General features: G+C 47.5%; 1 protein-coding gene across 1 annotated transcript in view; it reads right to left on the bottom strand.

The window, feature by feature from the left end:
• The window catches only part of CACNA1E (calcium voltage-gated channel subunit alpha1 E), a 536,270-nt gene that overhangs the window by 404,392 nt on the left and 108,715 nt on the right, over positions 1-23,163 (bottom strand). Inside the window, exon 2 of the mRNA XM_070384834.1 lies at positions 12,352-12,784. Within this exon, the coding sequence (XP_070240935.1) occupies positions 12,352-12,770 (419 nt within the window). The 5' untranslated portion in view covers positions 12,771-12,784. The remainder of the gene's footprint in view (positions 1-12,351; positions 12,785-23,163) is intronic.

Consider the following 23,163-nt stretch of genomic DNA (forward strand, 5'->3'; position numbering starts at 1 on the left):
GTTTCTAGAAAGAATACCACAATGTCTCTTTAATACTGCATAGTATTCCTTAGGTGCAATTTCCTTAGAACTACAGTTTGTCCACCCAGCCCCTCTCCGTGGCAGTTTCCAGTTGCTTGTCAATTACGAGCCACGCCCCTGCCACCCTCTGTCACCCCTGTGACGTCAGGGGTGTCACTGCACCCCTGACTCATTTGCAGCCATGCATCCAGGTCAGTGAAGCGCAGTGCAGGGCAGTAAGGGAGATGGGAGGCCTTGACAGAACCGAAGCCAGAATCCCTGCGTGCTCCCCCAGCTCTGCCAGGCTCTCCATCTTCTTGCCTGGTTGTCCTTACCTGTGATATGATGGGTGACCCCTAGGCTGCTCCAGATTATTTTCGTAGCACTCTGTAAAAAGCTTCCAAGTGACAGACCATGGCCGCACTACACAGAAATGACCACTAGAGGGCACCATAAAACAGTAAAAATTACCTTGAGAAGGGAAAAGCGGGATAAATTGTGCAGCTGACACTAGAGGGCACCCTTTTCCCCATTTTCTTCAAAAAAAAAAAAAAAAAAAAGGGTCGGGATTGAATCCCTTTGTCTCTTGACATGTCCAGGAGGCTGAACCTCTTCTGAAGGTAACCAGACGAGGACCACGCTGGCTGGCTGGGTGGTGCGGAGGAGAGACTGGTTCACTTGCCCCTCAAAAGGGACAAGACCCTGATGGTGCCATCAAGGGACACCAGTCATGGACTCAACACCTGGGGTGCATCAGGACTGAGCGCTGGGCTACAGGGCCACACACTCTCCTCCCCTGCCTCCTCCTCCCTGGTTTGTCCTTGAGAGGACGACCAGGACAACAGAGGGTCACGTGACTCCACAGAGTGCTGGCTCCTGGCTCCATGCCCTAGAAAAGGTGACAAACTGCTGTCCCTTGGGGAAGCTGGTGGCTCAGAGAAGGAGCAGAGAGGTTATGGGGGGTGGGGGGGGAGTCACCAGACACGGTGGGAGGGGCTGGGTGCCTGCAAGGGGACCACACTGCTCAGGTTCCCCACAGCCTGCCCTCCGAGGGACCCTTTCACAGAACTGCCGGAAGGTCTGAAGAACAAAAAAAAAATGCAGGGAAGGGAAGTCACTAGAGAACAGACCTAGAAAGAAACTATTTTATTTTTTTAATCCCTGGAGGGGACAGGTTAAAAAAAAAATCAAGGATATGTGCTGAAGTTCCCCCAAAGGGCCACCGTAAAGCCAGTCTCTAGGAGTCTCCAGAACTGTGTCAGTTCCTTGGGGGAGGCGGAATGCTCAGCATTTCAAGAAGGCAGGGCAGATGTTTGCAGGTCCCTTCTTGGCTCATGGTTTCCAAACGTGCTTTTGGCTAGTGATAAGGCAGTGTGTTGAAGGCTCATGGTTTCTGTGTTCCATTGGCATATGTTCTGGTTTCTGAAAGCCTGTTATATATACTACCACCCTAAGAGCCTGCAATGCTTCGTTTTGAGTGAGGGGGTGGGACTCGGCATAGCTGCATGCTCGGGTGCCTTCGGGCCCAAGCTGGACCTCTAAACGCAGGATGCCGCCCTGTCTGAGGCCATAGGGAGGGCTGGGGGTGGCAGTGACCTTACTGCCCCTCCTCAAAGCACACGGATTTAAACCGTATCAGATCATTCAACAAAGCACCTCTATTCAACTCAACAAAATGCTGCCCCTGTGCCCTTCTGGCAACGGTGTCCTACAGACTCTAGCATTCTGAGAACTAACCCCGAGGAGCCTGAATTTTGCCAGCAAGTGGCAGCATGTGGAAGGATGTCCCTAGTTAGCCTGACTGGTTTCTCCATGGTTCTGTAAGAGTTCAGAAAAAATTGGCCCCGTGACTTTAAAAATTCAGCCGGAAAGCTTCAAGGTTGAGACGTCTATTTTTTTTTAAACAGAATTCATCACGAATGTTGAGTGCAGTGTGAAAGCTGGTGAGAATGCTGGTGGTGTGTCTGAGTTACCGTTTCTCCCAATCTGGATGCCCAGCCCCGCCTCCCAGGATAGCACAGCTGCAGGGCCGTGGCTGGGATTTATAGGGCTGGGTTCTCCAAGCCTTTTCACTCACCACAGTCCACAGTCCATCTGAAGAACGGCTGATGGAAAGCACTGGCAGCCACCCAGCCCTCAGGACCTCGGTTTCCTCATCTGTAAATGAGGCAGCTGGAGCAGATGGTAATGACCACAACAATGACGATAAAATGGCTGGTGTGCACTGATTCTTTACCATGTACTGGACACTGTTTATTCACCACCTGAGAGCTGCTGGGATCCACTGACATATGTGGTTGATCCCAACCCTGACTGCACCTTCTGCGCCCCAGACTTCAGCAAACTTCTATGCCCTGCTATAGACAGGGATGGCAAGACAAGGCTCTGGAAGGCAAGGAACCCGATGTTAGGAGGGAAACAGCCAAGCATGGGACTAAGTACTTTACATGCTCTTCATAACAACTCAAAAAAGGTCACTGTCCTCATCCACAACCTAGCAAAGGAGGAAAATGAAGCTTTGAAAGCTAGAATATTTTTCCCAATATCCGATAACACACGATTCAGTGTGATCAAAGGAAGAAGGTGTGAAGGAGGATGGTTCCCAAATGACCTGCAGCTTAACCCACCTGGGTTTTCACAGCCCATGAGGCTCCACACCCCAGGGGCTGACCCCGCTCTAGACCCAGAGCCCCTGGCTCCGCAAGGTTCCTGGACTAGACCCCACATGTCTGGGGGCTGTGAGAGGCCAGGTGAGCATCGAGATCATAATTATAACCACATCGACTGCACATGGAGCAGTCATCCATTCATCCATTCACTCATATATTCATTGAGAGCCTGGGTGTCGGGCACTGCGGCCAGCACTGCGACTGTGCAGGGGACACCACTGCATGGCACTGTCGGGGAGGCAGCGAACCACGTAGGGTGATGTGACCCAGAGTTACCAGATGTCTAGTCTAGACCGTGTGGTGAAGGTCAGCCTCTCTGAGGAGGTGTCATTTTAGCTAATGTCAAGATGACAAGAATGTACCGATAATGTAAGTTCTAGAGAAAGAACATTCCAGGCAGAGGGAGGAGCCAGGACAGAGAGATAAGCAGGCCCAGGCCTGGCCTGAAAGTGAGAGGTAAGTGAGACTACAGAGAGGAAGGAAGAGAGTCAGAGGGAGGGGGCCAGAAGGCACCCCAAAACCAGGCGGTGTGGGGCTCGGCGAGCCAGAGAAAGGAGCTCAGACTGTACTCTGACTACAAAGGGAAGTCATGGCACAGAACGCCGTGTGGGTTACACCTTTTATCAGTGTCCCCATCTGCGGTGTGAACAGACACATTCCAGATCACTGGGAAGCAGAGACGGGGGAAAGGCCGATGGGGAGGCCGCTTCAGTGGCTGGAGTGACAGCGATGCAGAAGAGACTGGCGGCCGTGGGGATGGGAGAGTGTCAGGCTTGGAATATGTTTGGGAGGTGTCAGGGCTCTCCAGTTGATTGGAAGCAAGAGAAAGGGGAAGAAGAAGAAAAAAAGGATCATGAGAGTCTTTGGCTTGAGCCACTGCACAGATGTGGTGCCATCTACAGAAATGGGAGGGCTGAGGGGCTGTGGGGTCAGGAGAGGGTCGGGGGTTCTGTTTCAGCCATGTCAGTTCTTGATGCCAGTTAGACCACAGTATGGAGGTGTCAGGCTACCATTTGGCTGCAAGAGTCTTAGGGAATCTATATTCAGGAGTCATGGCTATACACATGGACCTGGCTGAGGTCATTCAAGGAGGCTGTGTAGGCAGATGTGATGCCCAAAATAACCCTGGGGCTCACCAACATTTCAAGGACCCACACCAGTATATGTGATAGAATAAATACGGCCAAAATTTACAACAGATCGGCAAATTAAATATTATGACTCTCCCGCACTCTACAAAATGCAGAGAGGTTGCCACCAGCCTCAGGTCCCACAGTTTACAAGTTGCATCGCAAGGATCAACCCTACAGTAAGCCCCCTACATATGAATGCGCTCCATGCCAACAGCACATTTGTGAGTCCACTTTGTTCCTAACTCCAACAGAGGTAGCCCAGGTATCCAACGAACACATCAGCTCTACAGTGCTGTACTGTAACAGGTGTATAATACTTTTCACACAAATAAGATGTAAAAACACACAAATATAAAATATTTTAATCTTATACTATAGTACCTTGAAAAGTACAGTAGTACAGCATCACAGCTGGCATAGAGGGGCTGGCCTCAGGCAGGAAGAGTTACTGACTGGAGGAGGGAGAGGAGGCAGGAGATGGCAGAGCTGGAGGACCGTCAGCAATAGGAGATGGAGGGCAAGCTGCAGTTTCACTCACGCCTGATGTTGATGGACCACAGGTTGCAATTTGCAACCTGTTGCAATTTGAAGATCCATATGTAGGGGAGTTACTGTAGTTTGAACTGGGTTCCTGTCACTTGCCTGTGCTTGTTGTCACTGCAGGAGACACTAAAGCAAGTGGAATGCGTCCGTGGAACAAGATGGGCTTCGTTGAAGTCAGAGGGCCTGGTGTGACACCTCATTAGCTGCAGGATCCGGACAACTAACATAACCTCATCAAATGGACTTTCCCAGTGTGCAAATCACTTCTCTTTTTGTCATTTTGCAAATGTCTATTAAGAGTCTATTACATGCCAGGCACTGTGCTAAGTAATGGAGACACGATGGGCATCAGACAGACATCCCTGCTCTATACAGTCTGGTGGGGGAGACAGGCATGTAAACAGGCAATTGCAGTATACTGCAATAAGACTATGATTATGGAAATACCTCTTCTGTCTTCATAGAATAAGTTGCAGCAACCTACGCAGACTTGAAACTTACACACAGTTTCCTTTCTTCCACCTCCATATGCAATAATAGTCCCATATGAAATGTTTCCACTCTTTATAATAGTACCTATGATTTCCATTGGAATAAATAACACACACAGCGTGTAGCCAGTGCTCCATCACTAGGGGCAGTGGCTATGAAGACTTGGATTCTTTGACCTAACACCACCTCTGACTTTGCGGCTCGTTTTTCCCTTCTGTAAATCAGGAATAACAGTAGCTCATTCATAGGGTCATAGTGAGGGTCAGATGAGATAGTATGTATGAAAACATCTTGGAAGCTAGAGGGAACTATATTAAGGCATTAGTAACACATGGTTTCACGCCCACTTGCTAGAGCTATAAAACAGTGTTAACCGAAAGGTCTCATAACCTGTACACTGGGCCCAAAGAAATTTTTTAATAGGTTCTTTGAGAAATAAAATTCTACACAAGAAAATCTGCTTCATCCAAATCACCTACAGTCTGTCCTCAGGAAAACGGATATCTTTTCCTTGAAGTCTCCTCCTACCCTTCCAACGTCCCCTCCCAGCATTTGGCTCCCCCAGGCAAGACCAAAAATGCATGCTGGAAACTGCCCAGGTTGGTTTCTAGTCAGGTTCGTGCATCACCTGAGTCCAGAGTCAGTGCCAAGAAGGCGGGACTGGTAAAAGCTGGCGGTGTGTGTGGTGTGGGCTGTCAGCTGTGCGGGCGGTGGCCAGGGCCTAGGAAGGGGCTGGAGCTGGGGGAGGAGCAGAAAGCTGGCAGGGCCCCTGACAGAGAATCCTTCCTGATTTCCTACTACAGCAAATCTATGCCCTGCACACAGACCAGGCTGCCCTGTCCTGGTGCCAGCAGGAGCCTATCTGTGAAATATAAGTCAGGACAAGCCAGAAGAGAGAAGAGAAGGCTCCATCTCTCCAAGGTGCACCATGGACACAGGGTCCTGAGCAGCCCTGGGGGAGGGCAGGGAACAGACTCCCCACTTCCTCTGCTGATGGTTCAGCTGGAGGGCCTTGTACAGTCAACAACCTGCACAACCGCACTGCTGACCCAGAGAACCTAGCTGCCTCTCTCCCTGGAAGCTAGCTGATTGGAAGAGGTATCGATTCCTTTCGGTGCATTTCTCTCATCATTCATTCAACAAACAGTTATTATGAGCCAACTACACAGGGGACATTATTCTATACTCTGAAAATAAAGAGAGTCCCCACTTTCAAGAAGCTTACTTTTCAGTGCAGGGAGACAGACATACACAAATACGTGTGTGTGTGTGTGTGTGTGTGTGTGTGCATGTGTCTCTATGTGTTTGTATGTGCACTTATGTGCATAATGTGTGTGTTGGGAAAACAATAGTAAAGGCTATGATGAAAACTAAAGCATAATAAAGAGATAGGGTGACTCTGGGGAGGGAACTCTATAAATAGGGGTCAGGAAGGGCTCTCGGAGCAGAGTGCTCAGCGGAGTAGGGGCTGAATAGATCAGATCTGCAGGGAAAGAGTACTCCAGGCAGAGGGAACAGCCAGGGCGAGCACCCTGCAGTGAAGTAGGGTCAAGGAAAGGCCTGAGACAACACAGCTGGAGCAGATGAAGGGAGGACAGATTCAGAGATGAAGCCAAAGATGCCCGTGTGTCTTTGTTGGGGAGAAGTCAAGGTCAAGGTCTAGGAGGGAGGTTGGGCAGAGCCAGGCAGACTGTGCTAAGGACTGGGGTTTGCTCTGTGGGCTGAGAAGCCACGAGAAGGTTCTGAGCAGAGGACCAATGACTCTTCATGGAAACTCTACGCACTATCTTTCCAACTCCTTTGTAAATCATTTTTTTAAAGAACAAAAAGGACCCTTCACTGCAGTGGGGGTGACTCCAGCAGGAGTCACCTAGTCCACTAGGCTCCGGCAGGGAGGCTAGTTAAGAGGTGGTTGCAGTAATCATCCTGGGAAAGTTACTCAAACTTTCTGTGGCTCAACAGCAAATCAGGGGCTATTAACAGTACCAGCCTTATTCAGTTAAAAGGTTTAAATGAATAAAGTGTTTAGAACAGTGCTGGATAGCTAGTAAGTACCACGTAAGTATTTATGGAATAAAAAAATTAAAATAAAATTTCAATTTTATTAAATTAGTTAATTTAACTAATAAATTAATGCTGGACCAGAGAGAGAGTGGGAGACAGAAATGTGACCTGCTACATTTTCCAGGGGAAGTCACCAGGGATTGGCAAGCATCGGGTCTCAGTGTGAGAGAAATCTAGATGACTCCGACATTTCTGGTCTCAGCCCCAGAAAGAGTGTAGGTTCCATTGAGATAGGGAAGAACACAGGAGAAGCAGGCTTGGGGGAAAGTAGATATTTTGCCATTGGACGTCCTGGCCTTGAGATGCCTACAGACACATGAGAAGATGCTAAGTGGGTAGCATTTAAAATCAGGGAAGGAGGAGTTCCCTGTTGGTCCAATGGTTAGGACTCCACACTCCCAATGCAGAGGGCCTGGGTTTGATCCCTGGTTGCGGAACTAGATCCCACAAGCCACAACAGAAGATCCTGTGTGTCGCAACTGAGACCTGGTGCAGCCAAATAAATACATATTTTTAAAGGTAAAAATAATTAAAAATAAATTTAAAAAATTCAGAGGAGGCGTCCTGGCTGCAGATAGACATTTGGGATTCACCAGTGTATTATGGTAACTAAGCGTGGGGGCTGGAAGAGATCACTAGGGAATAGTGTTGGGAAGGGGGACGGAGCCCTGGGCCCTTCACTGTTTAGAGACTGGGAAAAGGAAGAGGAAACTAGTCAAAGAGACTAAGGAGCAACTGGCCAAGGCAGAAAGAGAAAAGGGTGCAGAGAGAATGGCAATGGTCAAATGCTGCTTCTGCTGCCACTGTCATCAAATAAGATGGACATGGAGAATTGTCCACTGGATTTAGCAAAGTGGAGGATTTCCAGGGGAAGTCACCAGGGACTGGCAAGCTTCGGGTCTCAGTGTGAGAGAAATCTAGATGATTCCGACATTTCTGGTCTCAGCCACAGAAAGAGTGTAGGTTCCATTGACTGAGATAGGGAAGAATATAGGAGCAAAGTGGAGGACCACACAAGCATGGTAAGAGCTTTGTTTGGGACAAAAGCCTGATTGGAATGGGTTCCAGAGGGAACTAACTGTAGGAGAAAAATGAGAGGCAGAGCGTACTGACAAAGAGGCTCATCATGCTCGACGCGGGCACCGAACCCCCACGTGGAGCGTGACAGGGGTGAGTCCACAGAAACAAGAGGGACCGCCTGGACAGGGGCCTAGATGCAGAGTGTGTCACTATGGACCAGAGCTCATGCCAGCCTCTTTGATTGCTGCTATTTTCCCAGTGAAGTGGGAAGTAATTGTGGTCATGAGCTAAGAATAAGCTGGCTTATAAGGAGATGTTGGGGTTTGAGTAAAAAGGAAAGTGTGTGAAATCGTCTCTAAAAGAGTATGAGGGTGGATAAAAAAGGAAAAGTAATGAGATTTCATAAAGGAAATCAGTCCTGAATATTCACTGGAAGGACTGATGCTGAAGCTCCAATACTGTGGCCACCTGATGCGAAGAACTAACTCATTGGAAAAGACCCTGATGCTGGGAAAGATTGAAGGCAGAAGGAGAAGAGAGTGACAGAGGATGAGACAGTTGGATGGCATCAGCGACTCTATGGGCATGAATTTGAGCAACCTCCAGGAGTTGGTGACAGAGAGGGAAGCCTGGTGTGCTGTAGCCCATGGGGTTGCAAAAAGTCGGACACAACTAATAGACTGAACCGAACCGAGTGAGATTTCTGGGCAGGACTAAGGGTGGACTTGGTGAGGGGGTCACAAATTTACAGAAAAACCAGTCAGCAAGGCTGTGAGTTACGCTATAGTAATGTTTGACTGTGAAGAAGAGATGGCAAGCAAGCTTTAAGCAGGGTTGGGGTTTTGCCAGACCCATATAATAGAACACCAGAGGGTAAAGGAAGTCAAGAGTGAAAACAAGGAAGTGATTATAACAATGGTGAAGCATGAAGTAGGCTACTGACCGGCTTGGGAGGCATCCAGCGTCCTTTCCCTTGGCTGCTGATTGGCTCTACCTTGGAAGCTGGCAGGAGAAAGTCTTGAGAAGGTAAGTGACCTCAAGTGCAATGTCACTATTTTTCTCTGGAGAGTATTTTTGGTGCTTACAATGGAATTTAATTTGATAAGATGGGAAGTGAGGATATGGCTGGGGAAGGGGCAGTGACCAAGTCATAGGATCAAATGTCTGTGGATGCCAGTGAGATTAAAGAATCTGGGGACTAAAGCACCAGAGGGAGGGAACCAGACAGAAAAGAGAGGGGAGTCCAGCAGTAGGACGCTTGAAATTGAGATCATGGAGCAGTGCAGTTACGACGTGGTCCACATTGACCAAGGAAATGAGGCCAGGCAAAAGTTGTCGAGTTAAACCATCAAGTAGAAGAGGTTAAGGAACCAAGAGGCCAGGGTACAAGAAGGGTCATCTACTAACCAAGAACTGCTGTCAGGAGAAAAGATGGGGAGAGAGGCAGTAAGCAAGAGCTAAAACCTTCCTGGGATGAAGGAGCAGGCCTAGGAGTCTGCAGATAGATGCACAGGGAAGGAGTAGCAGGTGGTGGTGTCTGATGCCATGAGCTCCAAACTGGCATTTTAGTACAGGAGTGAGGAATAATAGTCTAGAAGCAACAATGGCAAGCAGGGAGACACCTATCCCACCTACAGCCTCAAGAGTACCAAGCAGTATGGGAGGGAAGGCAGCCACCACATGACACAGCTGCAGATCGAGTAGCATTCTTGGGGAGAGGCAGGGTCCAATCAGAACAGGAGGCAAAGGGAATGTCGAGAGAAGGCTCCTGTTGATGATGGAACATGAGTCCTAGCCAGCGTGATATCAGGGTTTGGGAAGTGGGGAAGGAACAGGAAGTGGGTCTGACTAAGGCATGCACAGAGCCTTTCAGGGAGGGAGTTTGTGGTGAGGACAAAGGCTTAGTGGTATTAATCATGGAGATCTCCCAGCAGACTGCAGTGATGGCTGTGAGTGTTGGGGAGCAGGGAGTCTGGGGCCATGCCACTGTCTCTATCACCTCCCACTGTCTCTACGACACACTCCAACTGGGTCCTGTCCCCATCATCCTCCTGAAACTGTTCCCATGAAGGCCACCTCTGTATTGCCAAAACCCACGATTCCTTCTCCATCCTCATCTTATTTGACCTTTTAGAAAATCTTGGATGATTTGGGAGAATGGCATTGAAACATGTATAATATCATATGTGAAACGAATCGCCAGTCCAGGCTCGATGCAGGATACAGGATGCTTGGGGCTGGTGCACTGGGATGACCCAGAGGGATGGTATGGGGAGGGAGGTGGGAGGGGGATTCAGGATGGGGAACACGTGTACACCCGTGGAGGATTCATGTTGATATATGGCAAAACCAATACAATATTGTAAAGTAATTAGCCTCCAATTAAAATAATTTATATTAATAAAATAAAATAAAATTAATTTAAAAAAAAAGAAAATCTTGCACAAATGAAGACTCCTTCCTTCTGAAAACACTCTTCTTTCCACTTCTTTGTCCCTGTATCCTCTGGCTTTTTGCCTACCACCCTGGCCGCTCTTTCTGACCTCTTTGGTGAGCTCCTCCTCTACCATTACTCTTAAAGGCTAATATGTCCCTAAGCTATTGGTGTGCTGCCCTATTTCACCTTTTCATGGGTTTGCCCTGATGAAAGCACAATCTCTCCTGATTCCCGCTGCCACTCCATCCTCCAACTACCAAACCTAAGACTTATTCACATATTCCCAGCCGTGGAGAAGTGACTTTTTCAGTAAGTACTGTAGGAATTCTTGAGTTAGGTCATACGGCAGGCATTGAGTGATATGTTGAACGTGCAAGACAAGTCTCTGCCCTCAAGCTGTTCAGCATCCCCCTAAGACGACACGATGGAGGTGCATAAAAGTATAGCACTTCTGATTATGAAAAAAATACCAACTAGCAGAGTTGGACCATATTCAAATGGTCATCTACTTCCTCCTACTCAATTTTCAAAGCCACAATGAGATGACTCACCACCTATAAGGCCACCCTGGGAATCAGACCCAAGTCTCTCAACCCCTAGGCCAGTGCTCTTGCCATGACACCTCAATGGCTGGTTGAGATCAGCAGTTAAGTACCATGAGACCTAAAATAAAAGGCACTGTGCCTTTGAAGTTAGAGGCATGTATTCTAATACCAGACTTCCAGGGTACAAATCACTAATGAACCTCAAACCACAGTTCCAATGCCGTAATAATTATCTGCGGAGAATCACTTAACTTCCCTGTGCCTTGTCAGTTAAATGTGGACAATAATTGTACTACCTCATAGTAAGGATGAGGAATCACATGAGTTAACACAGGTAAGGTGCTTAGAATGTCGCTGGCACTTAGAGGGCTATGTGAGGTTTTAAAGGCTAACACACTGGTAAGTGATCAATAGGAGAGAAGGTTTGTTAAGTGCTGGGTACCCACTTCCTCTCTGGACCCCAGGAGCCTGGCACATGTCACCAAATGAATGAGCTAACGAACATTAACATCTATAGGAAAACAACACCAGGGATCACCTCCATCTGCCCCAATTTGCACCATCCAGGATGTCCATCAAAACCAGGGAGGAAAATTCCACCATGACCAGCACTATCAAAAAAACACCTAGTCTAACATCTACTAACTCAGTCCAAGGCAAGAGGAGATAAAGACGTACAAACCTCAGGACATGTATTAATAAACAGGTAGAATAAACACTGGCATCAGAAGGACAAATCAAAGTCCCTGGGTGGGAGGTAAATCTGGTGCCACTGAGAATTAAATGCAATACTATCTTCCTTTAATTTATGACTCCAAGGAATAAAATCCCAGTTCTCAATAAGCATCAGTCAGGGTAAACATGGCCCAAGACAGAACATAAATCCTTTGACTCTACACAAAAAGAAACAAAGGCGGTGTGGGAAGGAGGGAGAGGCTGGAATCTTGGTCAATCCCTTCTATCCACTGAACACTTGCCCTCAAATAAAATCGTTCACTCAATAATATACCAGAAAGAGGAGGGTTAGCAGCAATTCTGGAGGGAAAAACGAGATAGGTGCTTCACATTTTGATAGATTCTCCATGGTTTACAGAGCTCCTCTTTTCAGGAAAGCTTGGGATGTGAATCAGACCCCAGGTCCTGATGCCCAGGCTCTTGGTAAACTAAATGCGCTTGGGAAGGGGAGTGGGAGTGGGAAGAGTGGGGAGCGGCTCTCGGGACGTCCTTAGACCTCCGTGAGGTTCCAGGAGCCTGTGGCTGGTTAGTGAGATGGATCCGGTCTGACCTCGGAGGCCTAGCCGGAAGGTCAAGCCTCTCTTTTGGCCGCAGCAGAGACAGCTCCATCTGCTCCGCTGGGCCCATCATCTTTTCCCACGTGACCCCACATGCCCTCGGCTCCTCCCTGGCCCCATGCGCCCCTCTTCCACCCTGCCACCCCCGGTACTCACTCCCACTCCTTGCGCCGCGCCTGCGGGGTGCTCTGCATCTTGTGCGCCTCGTGGGCCTTGATGATGTCCCGCTGCTCGATGAGACCCCCGCGCCGCCGCTTTATCACCTCGGGGCTCACCGGCAGGAAGGGGCTGGAGCCGCCCTCCCAGCCCGGGCCCTCGCCCTCCTGCACCGGGAAGAAGTTGTCGAAGCCGCCGGCGGCGCGCGGGGAGGCCGGCAGCATGCCCGCCTCGTCGGAGGCCTCGGCCTCGAGCAGGGCGCACTGCTGGGGCCGCCATGCCTCCTCCTCGGGCAGGGCCAGGACGTGGCGGCAGCGGCGGCTCGCGGCGCCGGGCTCAGGGCTCCCGCCCGCGGCCGGGCAGAGGGCAGGCTCGGGCAGCCTGTGGCCGGGGCTCAGTCCATGCATCTCGGGCACCATCACAGAACATTGCTCTGCGCGGGGAGGTGGGAGAGAGATAAGGGGTGGGAGGGCAGGGAGGGGAGGGGTGGGCACGAGGGAGATAGAGAAGAGAAAGAGGTTAATGACGTTGTCCTCTGGGGCAAGGCTTCTGGCCTGGCCCAGAAACTGGCACACAGCTGGCTCTCAATAAATGATTGTGGCACTCTGGAGCACCCATCCTGGAGCAGGCTGTGTGCCAGGTGCTGGCAATAAATGATGGCTGAACTTGGGAGCATCCACTATGGACCATGCTGTGTGCCAAGTGCTGGGTGTTTAGAGTCAGGAGAAGCAGGTTTGATTTTTGCCCCATGAACTTCAATCTGGCACAGACAGCAGAAGTTAAAGCCATAATTATAGGCAACTGTGATCAATGTCTCAGGGTGCTGAGAGAAGGATGCCAAAGGCTGTCCTTCTCAGCCCCACCTTGACAGCTAGCTGGCCATCCCAGCCTGTCTATGGTGAAAGAATCTCCTTACCCCTCTCCCCAGGGACCCAGCTTTTCTGGGGAACCCACCCACCACCTGCTCCCCTAACTCTCATACTCTCTCTGGTGGTGCAAGTTATTGATGAAAACTGGGTCCCACACACAGTTCCTTCCTCACTTTCTTATGCTCATTCCAGCAGGGTCTGAGGAGCATGTGTGGAATCAGGTACCCTGGCTGGCTCCCTTGAGGCTGGTTTTCCTCTTCCATACCAAGGAAGAGGTAGCCGGATTTGCCCCTATGAGACACACTCATTCAATCAACTCTGACTGAAGCCTTAACCACGAGTCTGGCACTGGGCATGCCAAGATGAGCTGGATTTAGTCCACATCCTCCTCCTTGGAGGAACATGATGAACATGAATTTGACCACACAGCCTGATGTGCTGTGATTGAGGTGGGCCTGATAGCTATGTGAGCTCATGTGCGGGTCCCCTCAGCCCACTTGTGGGCTTTGTGGAGGAAGTGACCCTCAGGCTGGGTGAGGAAAAGGAGAAGATTACCAGCAAAAGGGAGAGCATGCACAGAGAGGATGCAGGTCAGGAAGCAACAGTTAGAACTGGACATGGAACAACAGACTGGTTCCAAATAGAAAAAGGAGTATGTCAAGGTTGTATATTGTCACCCTGCTTATTTAACTTATATGCAGAGTACATCATGAGAAATGCTGGGCTGGAAGAAGCACAAGCTGGAATCAAGATTGCCAGGAGAAATATCAATAACCTCAGATATGCAGATGACACCACCCTTATGGCAGAAAGTGAAGAGGAACTCAAAAGCCTCTTGATGAAAGTGAAAGAGGAGAGTGAAAAAGTTGGCTTAAAGCTCAACATTCAGAAAACGAAGATCATGGCATCCGGTCCCATCACTTCATGGGAAATAGATGGGGAAACAGTGGAAACAGTGTCAGACTTTATTTTGGGGGGCTCCAAAATCACTGCAGATGGTGACTGCAGCCATGAAATTAAAAGACACTTACTCCTTGGAAGAAAAGTTATGACCAACCTAGATAGCATATTCAAGAGCAGAGACATTACTTTGCTAACAAAGGTCCATCTAGTCAAGGCTATGGTTTTTCCAGTGGTCATGTATGGATGTGAGAGTTGGAGTGTGAAGAAGGCTGAGCGCTGAAGAACTGATGCTTTTGAACTGTGGTGTTGGAGAAGACTCTTGAGAGTCCCTTGGACTGCAAGAGGATCCAACCAGTCCATTCTGAAGGAGATCAGCCCTGGGATTTCTTTGGAAGGAATAATGCTGAAGCCAATACTCTAGTACTTTGGCCACCTCATGCGAAGAGTTGACTCATTGGAAAAGACTCTGATGCTGGGAGGGATTGGGGGCAGGAGGAGAAGGGGACGACAGAGGATGAGATGGCTGGATGGCATCACTGACTCGATGGATGTGAGTCTGAGTGAACTCCGGGAGATGGACAGGGAGGCCTGGCATGCTGCGATTCATGGGGTCGCAAAGAGTCGGACACGACTGAGCAACTGAACTGAACTGAACTGAAGGACTTAGAAAGAGTTCCCATAGCAAGTGTGAGGTCTGGGGGACAGTCCTGAATTGAGAGAACCTAAACTTACCATCTTTTCCAGACCTCTACCTCCTATTTCCCTCCCAGCCAAGAGCCCAACACCCGTGATTCCCAGCCTCTTCTCCACCCGCGTTCCAAACCATGCCCCTAGTGACACAGCTGGCACAAACACGCCCCCGTGGCTCCAAAAAGTGCCGTTTGGTCTACATACTGGGAGGAGCCCAGGTATCCACATCACTAATCCAGGGCTTAGTGAGCACCTATGATGAACTGAGGACTAGGCTGGGCCCCCAGGGGAGGCATCTTCCCACACCCTGCTCCACCTTCCACAGTCTGGACTGCATACCAAATCGCAAATCATAAAAACTTAGAATATTAAAATGGGCAGGAATCTTAAGTGTCGAGCCGTATCATTTTATAGGTGAGATCCAGAGAGATAAAGAGTCTTGCTCAGACTAGTCATACTAGAAATAAAAGAGCAGGAAAGGGCTCAGATTTTAAATTTAACTCACAGTTTTTTCCACTATATTGATCACACTGCCTCTAACCCATGAAGCAAAATCCATAAATGCCCCCTCAACCCCCTCCTCATTATATTAAGGAAGCAGGTAGAAAAGGCAGGATGGGGATTTCCCTGGCAGTCCAGTGGTTAAGACTCCTTGCTTCCACTGTGTGGGGCTGGGGGGGGGGGGGTGGGGAGGGGGGTGTTCTATTCCTGGTTGGGGAACTAAGATCCCACATGCCTCAAGGTGCACCCCCCCACCAAAAAAAAAAAGGCAAGATGATTTTAGTGCATAGCTGATCAAGCCTGGTATGAGTGTCAAATAGACCCTGATCTCCCTGAGGAGTGGGCCAGACGTATCTTCCTCATTTGTCTCCTACATTTCGAGCACGTGGACTGGTCATCCCAGCTGGCACAGCTCCACACCCAACAGCTCAGAGATAGAGGGGAGGAGGCCCTGGGGATGCACTGACCAGCCTTAGGTATGCAGCCACCAAGCTAGATCAAGAGGGCAAGGGCGGGGGAGATAAAGGGTCCCAGATAAGCTTGCAGGAGAGGAGAAATGAAGGGGAAAATCCATTTCCAATCCTGCACACAGTTGGGTGGGTCCCTAGAAAGAGTGATTCATGTTCCTCACGTTGTCATCCTGTCTCAACTCTGCTTGATGGATTTTAAATTTATCCTTCATTCCTACAATGTTTAAATGTCTCTCCCCCACCACACACATGCACACACCCCTCCCTGGCTGCTCCCTCTCTCTCCGCAGGCTTTAGCACCACCAGAAACCCAAGCAGCCTCGGGTTCTCTGCAGCCGAGAGAACCTTCCTCATGTCCCCGCTTGGCAGAGGCTCCCGGACCACCCTCCCAGCTCCCACCAAGGACCTGGCTCCTTGTCTCTGATTCCTGGCCCACCCTCTCCCTCCTCACTGGATTCCCCCTTCCCAGACACTCTGCCAAGTTGAGTCACATCTTTTGCCAAAATTACAGCAGCAGTAATATGCACCACAGCACTCCTGCTTCAACAGAATCAATTTTACGAATATCAAAACATGAAATTATCTCATCTTTCCTTTAAGAATTCCTGTTAAACAACCCTTCTATTATTGATATAAATGTTCATCATGGGAATCTGTCACCCCACCGCCTGCCAAGCTGGCCAGTCCCCAGGTCTGGCTATCATCGAGCTGAGAAAACATCTTTCATCTCAGGAAATTTAGACGAGACGGAGTCTGCATCTTCCAGGGAAGGACATTTGAATCTCTCTATACTTAGCTTTTCTCCCAGCCCCCAAATTCTGGCATTCTTTGAATACCTGGAGATCAGAGATCTTGTCTGGATTTATCTTTCTATATCCAGACCCTAGGACTAAGTTCAACACGTAGGAGACTGTTGTGGTGGTCACTGATGAGGGCTTCCCTCATGGCTCAAACAGAAAAGAATCTGCCTGCAATGCAGGAGACCTGGGTTCAATCTCTGGGTCGGGAAGATTCTCTGGAGAAGAGAATGGCAACCCACTCCAGTATTCTTGCCTGGAGAATTCTGTGGACAGAGGAGCCTGGTGGGGGTCCACGGGGTCACATGGCGGTCACTGATAACTGTTAGTCATATAGTCTGGTTATCCCCATCCCGGGCACATGGTAGGATATACACCCTGGCCCCCTGAGGTTCATGTGAGCTTGCTGACCTGTGAGTTGTGAGTGGAGGATGTACATCATTTCGAGGCCAAGCACTTAAAACCAGTGTGAGGCCTCTAGATCTAGAGGGACAGGTACATTTTCTGTAAAAGGACCAGATAGTAATTATTTCAGACGTTGCAGGCCATGTAATCTTTCTTGCAAATACTCAAATTCTGCGGTTGTAGCCTGAAGCAACCAGACAATATGTAAATGAATGTGTGTGACTGGGTTCTGATAAAACTTTATTGATGAACTTTTGTAAACTTTGCCCTTTCAACTGGACCTTTTGGACACCATCATGGCCACTTAGTCTGTGTCCACAAGTTCTATAGAGCAGCAGAAATAAAGAGAGGATCAGATCAGATCAGATCAGTCGCTCAGTCGTGTCCGACTCTTTGCGACCCCATGAATCGCAGCAACAGAATGGAGGGTGGACACATCAAGTGAGAAGCTTCCTGAGGGCAAAGTTTCTGTCATGTGTGCCCACCCCCAGTCTCTAGGGGAAGGAAAACAGACCCTGCTGCTCTGCGATAATGGCTCAAGAATGAGCTCATGAAAGCCCCGAGGACACCTATCTTACTCCTCTAAACTTGCCTTCCACTTACTTCTCTTCTTCTTCTTTGTTGGTTTGTTTGACTAATACGCAAGGTGGTGGTGGTGGTGGTTTAGTCGCTAAGTTGTGATCTTAGCGATCACAACTCTTGCGATCCCGTGGATTGTAGCCTGCCAGGCTCCTTTGTCCATGGGATTCTCCAGGCAAGAATACTGGAGTGGGCTGCCATTTCCTTCTCCAGGGGATCTTCCCAACCCAGGAAGGTATGCCAGGTACGGGATCTTAAATTATGGTGATCCTGAGGAGGAAGAAGGTTTAGGCACATTTGTAATCCAGCAGCCCCATTAAACTTATTTGTCTCCCTTTGTTTGTCAGCCCACATAGGGAAGCAGAGTAAGGGCTCTCCTTTCCACTCTTACTCCCAAGCACCTTGCACTGATGAAGATGCTCAAGCCAGTGGTCCACACACCTGCCTGCCTCTGAAACCTTCTCTCCTCTCTCCCCTCAGAGCCAAAGTCAAGATCTTCCTCCCAAAAGGAACAAACTCTTTGGACCATCAAGAGTTTTAATTTTAGGGGCTTCCCTGGTGGTTCTGTGGTTAAGACTCCACACTTCCAATGCAGGGGGCAAAAGTTCAATCTCTGATCAGAGAAATAAGATGCCACATACTGAGTGGTATGGCAAAAATAATATATATTAATATATATATACATATACTTTTTTAAAGAGTTTTAATTTTATCCATCTATCTTTGATTGCTTTAGTAATAATGGTCCATGCATCCCCTTGGCATGTCCTTGCCTCTCAGACCCAACAGGTGAGTCCACCATGTTGAAGACATAAATCGTCCTCTCATTGGGTTCATGCCCATTCCACTCCCACCCCTCACTTTCTGATTCTTCCAGAACGTGAACATCTTCCAGTCACCTTCTGAGAGACGGATACATCAAGAAGTCAACAAAGTCACAATGCTCTTGTGAACGTACTGCCTTCAAACCCTGAAAGTTTTAGTTGAGCAAGGAGGAAGAAGTCAGCCCTGGATGCCCCACCAAGCAGCACAGGCTGGGAGACAGCGAACAGAAGTGGAGCTGACGGGCAGTAAAAGGTGACTGGGAGGCTCACAAATGTCCCTCAGCTGGACCTGAGATACCCGAGCCCTGCACCTTTGTCTGCCCTGGGCAGGGAGAGGGCAGAAGGGTCCCCATCCAACCATAAGGAATGAGAACTCACAAGAGGAAAACACTTTTTAAAAAGCTACTACACAACTGAGATACCATTCTGAGTTCTTTTCTAAAAATGATGCTCTAGAGAAGAGAATTGACATACTTAGTGGGCTTCCTGTCCAGCAAAACAAAAGGCAGGGAATGACCCTACTCCTCATCCTCACCCACCTACTCAGAGAGGAACATTCCTGGTACGGTGATAAATATTCATCTAGGGATTCTTATCTGAGCTAGCTTGCTACCTGACCACAAAGGAGGAGTAAAAGCTGGATTGTTCACTTGGGGTAACCTCCCAGGGTTGTGAGTCTCAAGCTTTAGTGTCCATCAGAAGCATCTACATTGCTGATTTTAAAATGCAGCTTCCTGGGACCTTCCTCCAGAGATTCTCATGCAATAGATCTTAGGTGGGTTCAGGAATCTGCAGTTTTAATAAGCACCACCTCATCTCCACCACTCCCAGGAATCAAGTCTTGAGTAACACTGTCCTAAAGGCAGGAAATGTCCTGAGAGATTGTGCCAAGTGGATAAGAAGTAATATCTTGGATGAATTAGGATGTTAAAGGCCCGTAGGTGGGACAGTGTCCCTTTCACTCATGTTCAGTCTGCATCATGAACTGAAGGTACCAAAAAACATCCAGGATGAGCTCCTTGACCCACCCCCACTCCTGCAAAACTCCATCCTCCCCTAGACTGACATCCGTTTTTGCCCATCCCACATCCCTCTCCATATGTCCATGTTGTTATGCTGACCGTTCAGGATGGGCTAATGTCCAAGAGCATTTGACAGGTTGGTGTATTTTGAATGGAAACCGAGACCCAAGGAAGACACATAACTTCAAACTGGTGTCAGCAGCTCAGGGCTCAGGATATAGTTCTGCCATTTGCTAGTTAAGCAAGCTTTAGTAAGTCACTTCTTTAGGTCAGTTTCCTCTCCTGAACAATGATAATAATTATATAATTTCTACTATTTAATACAATATTTACTAATAAATATATTCTGTAATTATATTGTCAATAATAATATAACCTGTCTTTCAGAAGTCTGTGGTGAAACTCAAATAAGATAGACTCTCAGAAAAAACTTGGAGATGTGAATTATGTAAATATGAAGGAAAAAAGAGAGGCTTGGAGCCATAATGCTGAAGCCATGCAGCCTAGGTATGAATTCCAGCTCCCCTCTGACCAAATGAATCCCTGGACAAATGACAGAGTCTTTCATTTCCTCATTTTAAAACATCACTAAGAGCAGATTCTTCATAGGGTTGTTTTGAGAACAGAAGCACATAGAATAGTAGAAACACATAGAACAGCACCTAATAAAAATGCCCAATAAATGTTAGCTCTTGTTTTTATTATATAAATGACATATTTTATTAGGTAAATAATGCTAGTAAAAAAAAAAAAAAAACGCAAATATCGATGGTTTAACCCAAGTGCAAGTGCAAGGGTTATTCACTCAGTCATGTCTGACTCTCTGCCATCCCAAGGACTGCAGCCCACCAGGCTCCTCTGTCCATGGAATTCTTCATGTAAGGATACTGGACTGGGTAGTCATTCCTTTCTCCAGGAGATCTTCCCAATTCGGAAATCAATTCTGGCCTCCCTCATTGCAGGCAGATCTGAGCCACCCAGGAAGCCAAATACAGCATGATGACAGTTGTTAATATGACTATATGCTACATGTGAAGGTTGTGGAGAGTTGAACCTAAGATGTCTCATCACATGGGAAAATTTTTTTCATTTTTCTTTTTTTTGATCTATTTGAGATGATGAATGTTAACAAGGCTGATGGTGGTGGTCATTTCATTATGTATATAAGTAACTACCTTGAACTTATACACTGCTGTATGTCAATTGTATCTCAATAAAACTGGAAAAATAATTTTTTTAAAAAAAGGTTTATTTCTCTCTCATGTCATAGTCAAATAATGCAAGTTGGCCTAGAAGATGGGAAAGACCCTGCACCCCGTCATTCCAGGACCCAGACTGATCTCATTCATGGGCCCTGTCATCCCCTAAGGATGGCATTGTTTTTTAAGGGCTGGAAAGTAAATATTTTAGGCTTAGCAGGGCGTGAGTTTCAGCTGCAACTCCTCACCACAGCCTTTGTAGTATAAAAGTAGCCATAGATAACACATAGACAAATGAATGTGATTGCTTCAATAAAACTTTATTAACAAAAATAGGCAGCTAACAACTGAGCCTAGAGCCTCATCATCCTCCACTAGACTTTTTCTCTCCAGCCAGGAGACAAAGAAAAAGAAAAAGCACTTGGGGATTCTTACAAAAGGTCTAGAGGCCAGATCTGGAAGTGATGTATAGCATTTCCCCCCCTTCCATTAGCCAGAACTGTCTCCTGGCCCTGCTTAATCAAAGGAGAGCAGAAATGCAATCTACCTGCATGTCAAGGATAGGAAGGAGAAACCTATAGAGATCATCTGCGTCACACAACTGCTATCTATATTATGATATAACCACAAAAGTGAATCAAATTGAATATTGGCCAATCCAGTGAGTTATTAATCAACTACTATAAATTAGCCACATCATAGTATGCACAGAGAGAAACAGATATATTTTACACAAAAGAAAAAGGCTAAGTGGTGTGATACTCAATTCACCAAAGGATCCTGAGGACTTGGGAAACAAGACCTCAGCAACGCAAAGTGTTGGTGTTGGCCTTAATCAATTATGCAGCAGGCTCACACTACAGACTACCCCCCTTCAAAACACATATAAACACACACACACACACACACGCACATACACACACATTGGCCTTTAAGCTACATGAAGAGAGAGACCGTATGCCAGCAAATTTGGGAAACTCAGTAGTGGCCACAGGACTGGAAAAGGTCAGTTTTCATTCCAATCTCAAAGAAAGGCAATGCCAAAGAATGTTCAAACTATCGTATAATTGTACTCGTTTCACATGCTAGAAAGATTATGTTCAAAATTCTTCAAGCTAGGCTTCAGCAGTATATGAGCCAAGAACCTTCAGATGTACAAGTTGGATTTAGAAAAGGCAGAGGAACCAGAGATCAAATTGCCAACATCTGCTGGATCATCGAAAAAGCAAGAGAATTCAGAAAAACATCTACTTCTGCTTCACTGACTACGCTAAAGCCTTTGACTGTGTGGATCACAAGAAACTGCAGAAAATTCTTAAAGAGATGGGAATATCAGAACACCTTACCTGCCTCCAGAGAAATCTGTATGCAGATCAAGAAGCAATGGTTAGAACCAGACATGGAACAACAAACTGGTTCCAAATTGGGAAAGGAGTACGTCAAGGCTGTATATTGTCACTCTGCTTATTTAACTTATATGCAGAGTACATCATGTGAAATGCCAGGCTGGATGAAGCACAAGCTAGAATCAAGATTTTGGGGAGAAATATGAATAACCTCAGATATGCAGATGACAACACCTTTATGGCAGAAAGTGAAGAGGAACCAAAGAGCCTCTTGATGAACGTGAAAGAGGAGAGTGAAAAAGGTGGCTTAAAACTTAACATTCAAAAAACAAAAATCATGGCATCTGGTTCTATCACTTCATGGCAAATAGATGGGGAAACAATGGAAACAATGACAGATTTTATTTTCTTGGACTACAAAATCACTGCAGATGGTGACTGGTCTTTTCATGAAATTAAAAGACTCTTGCTCCTTGAAATAAAAGCTATGATGAATCTAGACAGAGTACTAAAAAGCAGAGACATTACTTTGCTGATAAAGGTCCGTATAATCAAAGCTATGATTTTTCCAGTAGTCATGTACGGATGTGAGAGTTGGACCATTAAGAAGGCTGAGAGCCAAAGAATTGATAGTTTCGAACTGTGGTGCTGGAGAAGATTCTTGAGAGTCCCTTGGACAGCAAGGAGATCAGACCAGTCAATCCTAAAGGAAATCAACTCTGAATATTCATTGGAAGGACTGTTGCTGAAGCTGAAGCTCCAGTATTTTGGCCATCTGATCTGAAGAGCCGACTCACTGGAAAAGACCCTGGATGCTGGGAATGATTGAGGGCAGGAGAAGGGGGCGACAAAAGGTGAGATGGTTGGATGGCATCACGGACTCAAAGCACGTGAGTTTGAGCAAACTCCGGGAGATAGTGAAGGACAGGGAAGCCTGGCGTGCTGCAGTCCATGGGGTCACGAAGAGTCAGACAGGACTTAGAGACTGAACAATGAGGCAGAGACCACAGCAGCTTTATCCACCGTTGTATCCCCAGCACCCAGCCCTAAAAACATTCAATACGTTTTTATAAAAGAAAGGAGTAGGGGAGGGAAAAGAGGAGGAAGGGGAAGTAGAGGGGAAGGAAGATATTCTGCAATTTCCCATACTATAATTTTGCTATTGTGGTAAATTAGTCCTCTTAAAGTATTGGCTTCTGCAGAGATC

The sequence above is a fragment of the Bos mutus genome, chromosome 16 (assembly GCF_027580195.1).
Source record: "Bos mutus isolate GX-2022 chromosome 16, NWIPB_WYAK_1.1, whole genome shotgun sequence".
NCBI classification, from domain to species: Eukaryota; Metazoa; Chordata; class Mammalia; order Artiodactyla; family Bovidae; genus Bos; species Bos mutus.